Source organism: Athene noctua, chromosome 29, assembly GCF_965140245.1.
Source record: "Athene noctua chromosome 29, bAthNoc1.hap1.1, whole genome shotgun sequence".
NCBI lineage: Eukaryota > Metazoa > Chordata > Aves > Strigiformes > Strigidae > Athene > Athene noctua.
The window spans coordinates 1,142,696-1,149,330 of NC_134065.1; the positions used below are offsets into that span (position 1 = coordinate 1,142,696).

The window sequence follows — 6,635 nt, forward strand, 5'->3', positions numbered from 1 at the left end:
CCAGCGTTTCCTGAGTGAGGAACTGACATTTCCAAAGGTGCGTATCTAGGGAGACGCCTCTGGGCATCTGAGACAAGCTGGCAGCTCGCAGGAGAGCGCCGGAGCCGTGTTTGGGTACGGGTGTGCAGCTGTTTTCCCTGAAATGCCCCTCGCCCTGTTTCTGGCGGGGCTTGGGGGGCTCCCCCGGCTGGGCGGGTGGCAGCTGCCGTAGCCACGGGGATGGGAAGGAGAGCGGGGATCTCCCCTGCCCGCCCTGCCTTCGCCTGCTCGGTAACCGATTATGGCCTCACCTGTTCCGTGCCCCGGCAACAGTTCCCGGGCGCGGGGAGCTGGGCTCCACCCGTGGCCACAGCCCGGGCTGTCTCCAGTGCGCGAGGAGCTGCGATGGATGCCACACGCGCGGCGGGGCTGAAGGGCCGAGGCAGGAGCACCAGCTCCGTGCCGGGCCGGAAGGCAAAGCTCAGCCAGCACGCCCGGGATCTGCGCACCGTCATCGCCTTGCAAGGTGCTGCCCCTTGGGCTGCGCGGGGACGGGACGGGGCGGGCGGGGGGCTCTCGGTCCCCCCATCGTCCTGCGTGGTCCCAACAGCACCTTCGTGTCCTGCAGAGCAAGAGAGGGAGGCTTTCACGTGGTCCTGCGGGGAAGAGCTCCAGCAGAAGAGCGAGCGGCTGCCCCGCCTGTGTGAGGCGGTGCAGGACGTCCGTGCCCCGAGCGGCGCCCAGAAGGTACCGGCAGGTCCCGTCTACTGTGCCCCTGCCTGTGCTGGCCCTGCAGAGACAGCGCCCCCCTTGCCCCTCATGCGGCTTCCTCTGGATGTGACCGTCCCCAGGCTGGGGGGATGTTCTCTTTGCCCCTCTCCTGCCCCCGGTGCCCAAGCTCACCACCTCCCAGGTCTGCGAAGCGCAGGAGCCCTCGGGTGTGGCTATGCCGGGGAGAGGCAGGAGGCCATGGCAGGCTCCGGCGGGCAGGGGCTGCTCGCTGGGGGCCAGGGCTCCGGGGCGCTGGGAAGAACAGCGTGCGTGGCGGAGGGGCCGGGGGCCGGCACAGGGACAGCCCCACGGGGCTGGTGCGGCGAGACACGGGGTGTTCCCATGTGGTGCCGTGGGTCCCCTTCCACCGCTCAAGGGACCCCCTGGAGCTCCCCGAGCAGATCCTTGGCCCCAGCAGAGCTCCTGGCCGTCCCAGCCTGCGTGTCCCCAGGGCTGCCCGGGTTCCTGCAGGCTCCAGCTGCATCCCTGGAGAGAGAAGCTCTCTCTGCCCTCCCCTACCTGTCCCCGGGTTGTGACCTGGCTGTAAGGCCGTGGGGACAAGGGGTGCTGGCCCCACGCAGCTGCCTTTCCCTGGGGTCTCTTGCAGGGACAGGGCAGTGCCGCCGCTCTCTGCCAGCAGCCACATCTGGGGCACCAATCGATGGATTTTATTGGCGCCCAGCCCCGGGTCTGCGCTGTGCAGAGTCCCTAAGCCTGACCCAGCGCTGCCCTCAGTAGTTGCCCAGCTCTGCCTTAGCCCGACCAGCCCCCCAGAGCAAAGCTCTCCAAGAGCCCGTCCTGCCAAGGGAGCGACGATGTCCTGCAGCAACGTCCTGGCATCTGTAGCTCTACCTCAGGGGCAGTTTTCCAGACAGGACCCTTCTCCTGTGAGAAGGTGCCCAGAGAGCCCTGCCTCTGGCCTGGCCAACGCTCCCATGTCCATGCAGGTGACCCAGGAGAAGCTCCGGGCTGAAATCCATGCGCGGGTGAACACCTGTAACTTGCTGCTGGACCAGGTGAGGCAGCGGAGACGAGCCCGGGACGAGCTGCAGAGGCGGCTGCAGCGCCTGCAGGCTGTGGAGAAGGAGGACAAGCAGCAGCAGGCGCAGCTGCAGGTACCCAGGGCCCCTTCCTGGGGTGGCAGCACCCGTGAGGGGCCTTCATCCCAGCCCTGCACCCCCCCGGTGGGTTCCAGGCTCGGCACGTGGCGTCACCCCGTGTCCCCCCTCCTGTCTCTGCCCCAGGCCATTCGCCAGCTGGAGAACAGCATCGAGAAGATGCTCTTGAAAGTTCAGGCTGCACAGAAGGTGACAGCCCTGTACGTGGAGGTGCGGGATGCCCTGCGGAAGGTGAGCCCCTCCTCACTGTGTGCCATCGTCCCACCCGCTCCCCCTGCCAAGGCAACGAGGTGTCCAAGGGGTTGCTCTGGTGTTACGCCCCCCCGCATCAGCCAGGTCCTCCTGCTCCCTCCACCCCCTGTCACAGTGTGGGGGACCCCTGGGGCTCAGTGGGGTGACGTGCTGTGCCTCTCTCTGTCCCAGGAGCTGGACCACCTGCCTATGCACCTGGACCTCCTGTGTGGGACGGCTGAACGCTACCATAGGGAGCTGGAAGATGCAGAGCTCGTGGCTGCAGATGCCCGCAGAGCGGCTGCTGTAACCAAGGTGAGATGGCCCGGGGCACCGTGGGGCCCTTTCCCACACTCCAGAGCCCACCGACAGCACCACGCGCCCCGGCTGGCCGGGGAGTCTTCCTGCAACAGAGACTGAGCTGGGCTTGCCCACGGCACCCGGCTGCCTCCAGAGCTCCTCCTGGGTCTCGCTCTTGGGCCAGAGTGCCCTGGGGCTGGGGACAGCCTGCCCGAAGCGCCAGCCACGGTGAAGGCAGCGTGCTCAGCACGGGGAGGGCAGGTGTCCTTTTTGACACTGGTCATCCCAGAAGCTCAGCTGGCTCCCAAAGGTCCATTCCGGCTTCCGCAGCTAATTTTCCCTTCTCTGATACGCTGCAGGGCGACGTGGAGAAGTTAAAAACCCAGATGCGGGCGGACAGAGAGTTCTGGTGCCGCTCCGAGGCCGCGCAGAAGCTGCAGCTCAAGGAATTCTTAAAAAGGCATCTGAGAGAGGTGAGCTGGGGGGGCCAGCACAGGCAGGGCTGCGGGCAGGTGACAGGCACCAGTGCGGAGCCCCCCGTGGGTGGGGGGCCTGCAGGGCCAGCTCCCCCAGGGTGCCAGCAGCTCGGGGGCTGACGCTGAACATCCTTGCAGCAAGCCAGGCACAAGCTCGCCGTGGACTTGTCGAAACTGCAGCTGCAGGACCCTCTTGCGGGTGAGTGCCTGGCGGGGTGCAGGGGGGTGGGACGTGGGCACAGCTGCAGGCAGCATTCCCTGACGCTTCCCTCCCACGCCAGGAACCCAACTGGAGGACACCAAGTCCCAGGAGGAGTACAAGGCCTGGGTCACCAAAAAGGTGGAGGAGGCCAAGGCTGCGGTGCCGTGCTCCCACGTCTGGGTAAGTAAAACCCATCTCCGTTAAAACGCAGGGCTGAGCCGAGACCTCTCTGCTGGCCTTGTGTCCCGGCGGGGTGCTCTGCTCTGCTCTGCCCCTGCAGCCCCCCAGACCCCTCCTGTGCAGGCAGGGATGGAGCTGCTTTTCTCCATGCCATGAACCTGCAGCAGTCCCTGGGGCAGAGACCTCCCCGAGGCCACGGCCCGGCTCCTGTACCCTCCAGGAGGGCCACGGGCTGAGTCCTCGTGCTCTCCCCTGGCCAGGACATGGCTGGCAGGTTCCTGGAGCAGCAGAAGGCCTCGGCGGACCTGGAGCGGTATCTCCAGCAGTGCAAGGAGAAGCAGCAGGCGCTGAAGGAGACGCTGCACCAGCTGGAGCTGAAGCACGATGAGCTGAAGCGTCGCCAGCCCCCCAACACCCTCAGGTACTGCTGGCCTCGGGACAGCCGTGCCAACTGGGCCACCACCCTTGGAGGAGGGATGTGGGCATCCTGGGTGTCCCAACAGGGCCCCTCTTCCCCCGTCCTGCTGCAGCCCCCACCCCTCCTGCTCTGGGAGGTTTCCTGAGCAGAGTGCTCCCCCAGCGCTGGGCCTGGCAGAGCCCCCAAAGCTCCCGCTGCGGGTGGCACCAGGAGGACCCTTGCTCCTTGCCTGGCGTGGGGAGTGGGACCAGCAGCGTGGGGTTGGGTTGCAGGCAACATCTCTGCTCTGCAGGCGGTGCGGGGGGTGAGACGAGCACTTTTGGCAACAGATGTGGGGTGTCTCTGCACCCTGATGCAGTTGTATGGATGTGAATGTGTCTGGCTGCAGGAAGCTGGAGGAGGAGCTGAGGAGGGAGCTGCAGCGGGAGGAGGCTCGGCGGGAGCAGATGCGAGCCCAGATGCTGAAGGAGGAGGATCTGCTGCTCCAGTTTGACCACGCTGTCAACAACCTGGCCGTCCTGCTGCGTGGCATCACGGTGCCCGGCCAGGTACCCGTGCGGTGCGGGGGTGAGCACGGCTCCGGCCGGTGCTGGGGGTGCAGCGGCACAGCACAGTGATGTGTGGAGCGGCCACTGTCACCCCAAGAGACTCTTCTTCCCCACCAACGTAGTTGTTCTCTCTCCGATTGCAGGACGCTTTTGTCCAGGCCTGGAGTACGCAGGAGAAGCTCCAGCACTGTAGGCAGAAGCTGCAGTACCTGGTGCAGCGCACGGCCAGCCTGCCCCCCGAGAGCCACAGCCTCAACGAGGACAATGCGGTGCGTGCTGGGGCTCCATCCCTGCGGTGGTCTTTGGGGACCCGCACAGGGCTCTCCCAGGTGGCCCGTCCCAAGCTGTCCTCCTAGATGGGAGCACGGACGTGGCCCCGGGGAAGAGCCGTGGCGCAGCTCAGCCCCAAGGGGCACTGGGCGCTGCGGGGTGTCCCCCCATGGGGACATGGAGGTGAAGCACCCCTGGGTTTGAACACCCCCTCCCCTTCAGCAGTTAACCCAGGGTGTCTTTCACAGACTTTTGTCAAGGTCCGAAATCTCCTGGAGCAGACGATGGCACAGGCTCCCCGGAGCCTGAAGATTTCCTTGGAGGACACCAAGGGTAGGAGAGCACAGCGGGGACACGTCCCCCAGCGCCTGTCCCAGCCCCTGCCCACAGGCAGTTCTGAGCGTCCTCGCCTGTCTCCCACTGTCCCAGCAGACCCCGACCCAGGAGCTGCCTCCAGACCTTGGGTCTGACCTTGGCTGTCTCCAAGGCTTTGAGCACGGGGCGTGGTTTTAGGTGGGGATGTGGGAGAACGACGGCAACTGTTGGGGTGGTAAGCGCTAAGCCCCAGCAGAAACAAGGGGAGATGCTGTGGGGCAGGGAGGGGGCCCTCGTCTTCAAAATCCCCTGCCCTGAGGGTGAAGAACCAGTGCTTGGCTCTGCCTGTGGCCTCCTCTGATTGGAGGCTCTTGGAGCAGACAAGGAGCTTCTGCAGCTCACAGCCCTTTTTCCCAAAGCGGAGGTGAAGCCACCGCCCCGCAGCTCCAGACCTTGGTGGGAAGCCCCAGCAGTGTTGGGGGGGGACCCCAGCGGTGGCATCCCCAGGCCCTGCAGGTCACCCTGGGACGCTGGGCTGGGAGAGCCCGTCACAGTGCCTGTGCCCGAGGGCCTGGCACGGGGCTCTCTGGGATGCCACCAGCCCTCCAAAACGGGCCACAGCTCCCCAGGGACACAGGCACAGCGGAGGTGGCCCCGCAGACCCTCCCCAACCTGCTCCTCTCTGCTCTCTCCTCCAGACCCCCCTGCTTCTGACGATGATGACGATGACCATGTCCTCTGCCGGGAACACATCAAGAAGCAGGGGCGGCTCCTGATCGAAGTCAAAAAGAAACAGCAGCCCTTTGAACTAAAGCTCTGGATGCCCCCGACCACCCCTTCTGCTCCCGATGCCCCCAACCACCCGCTGCACCCTTTGTCTCAATACAGCAGTTATTCTTAGGCTGAATACAGCAGGTCTGTGTCCTTCTTCCCAAGCCCACAGCAGAGCTGGACCAGGAGCTCCTCAGTCACTCCTGTCAGGCAGAAGCAGCGGCGTCAAGCCCCGAGGGGAGCTGAGCTGGGTTTGGAGGCAGCCCTCTCCCCCTGCCCCTCGCCCAGCTGCTCTCCCCGCAGAGGTGGGGCTGGGCTGGGCTGGGCTCAGCTTTCCCAGGCAGAGCAGAGCTGGGGGCAGGCTGGCTTTCTGCCCCCTGGCCCTTCCTGGGACCTCTGCCCCCCCCGACAGCTCTGGGAGCCCGGTGGGCTGGTGTCTGCCTGAGGCAGCTCTGGGTGTCACCGAAATCCGGGATAAAAGCACTTACCTACACCAATTTGACGCAGATAAGCAGACACTCCTTTATTGACGGCCGGACGTGTAGGGGAGTGCTCTCACCAACAACACGTGCCAGGCACCAGAATCATACACCTTCTATAGAACTTACTCCTACATATTCATTAGGTCTTCATGTATAAGCACACAGCTTCCAAGAAATCATGAACATATTCTCTTCCTATTTCCGATTCTGCGCAGTAGAGGTTAGAAATGTCTAGAAATGGCTCTGGGGTGTAATGTGAGTAGGTGGTCCGTGGGTCAGCGGTCGCGATCTCCCCCGGCCGGAATCACCTTTTGCTTAAGGACACGGTTTTCTTGGCAGGTACCTGCAAGCTGTTACGGTTACTGCCCTCAGTTCCCATTAATCCTGGACCTTGACAACTCCTTGCATTCTTCTAGTCCTATGTATGTATTATAAATCAGTTTACAAATCACCTCGTGTTTTGTTACCTAGGTTCTAACCGTTCCTACTAAACAATCATGACCAATCCCTTCAGCCTTGGCACAGGGCTGTACGGGGAAGTTTAGAGTAGCAGTCGGTTGCTAGATTCAAAATA

At 64.2% G+C, this 6,635-nt stretch overlaps 1 protein-coding gene across 1 annotated transcript; it reads left to right on the plus strand.

The window, feature by feature from the left end:
* The first annotated feature begins 384 nt into the window (after window positions 1-384).
* On the plus strand, window positions 385-4,963 carry LOC141971422 (coiled-coil domain-containing protein 183-like). The gene is made up of 11 exons (XM_074928767.1): window positions 385-726; window positions 1,698-1,865; window positions 1,995-2,099; window positions 2,292-2,414; window positions 2,759-2,872; window positions 3,014-3,074; window positions 3,157-3,257; window positions 3,518-3,678; window positions 4,034-4,223; window positions 4,367-4,492; window positions 4,742-4,963. Exons 1-11 carry the CDS (start codon window positions 385-387, stop codon window positions 4,961-4,963), a joined length of 1,713 nt encoding a protein of 570 aa, XP_074784868.1.
* The last annotated feature ends 1,672 nt before the right edge of the window (window positions 4,964-6,635 follow it).

What these genes read in the sequence shown, in the direction of transcription:
- LOC141971422 (XM_074928767.1), top strand. Translation starts at nt 385, where the DNA reads ATGGATGCCACACGCGCGGCGGGGCTGAAGGGCCGAGGCAGGAGCACC. An exon ending in GAGCGGCTGCTGTAACCAAG is followed by an intron (nt 2,415 to 2,758) that starts GTGAGATGGCCC and finishes GATACGCTGCAG; the next exon opens with GGCGACGTGGAGAAGTTAAA. An exon ending in GCTGCAGGACCCTCTTGCGG is followed by an intron (nt 3,075 to 3,156) that starts GTGAGTGCCTGG and finishes CTCCCACGCCAG; the next exon opens with GAACCCAACTGGAGGACACC.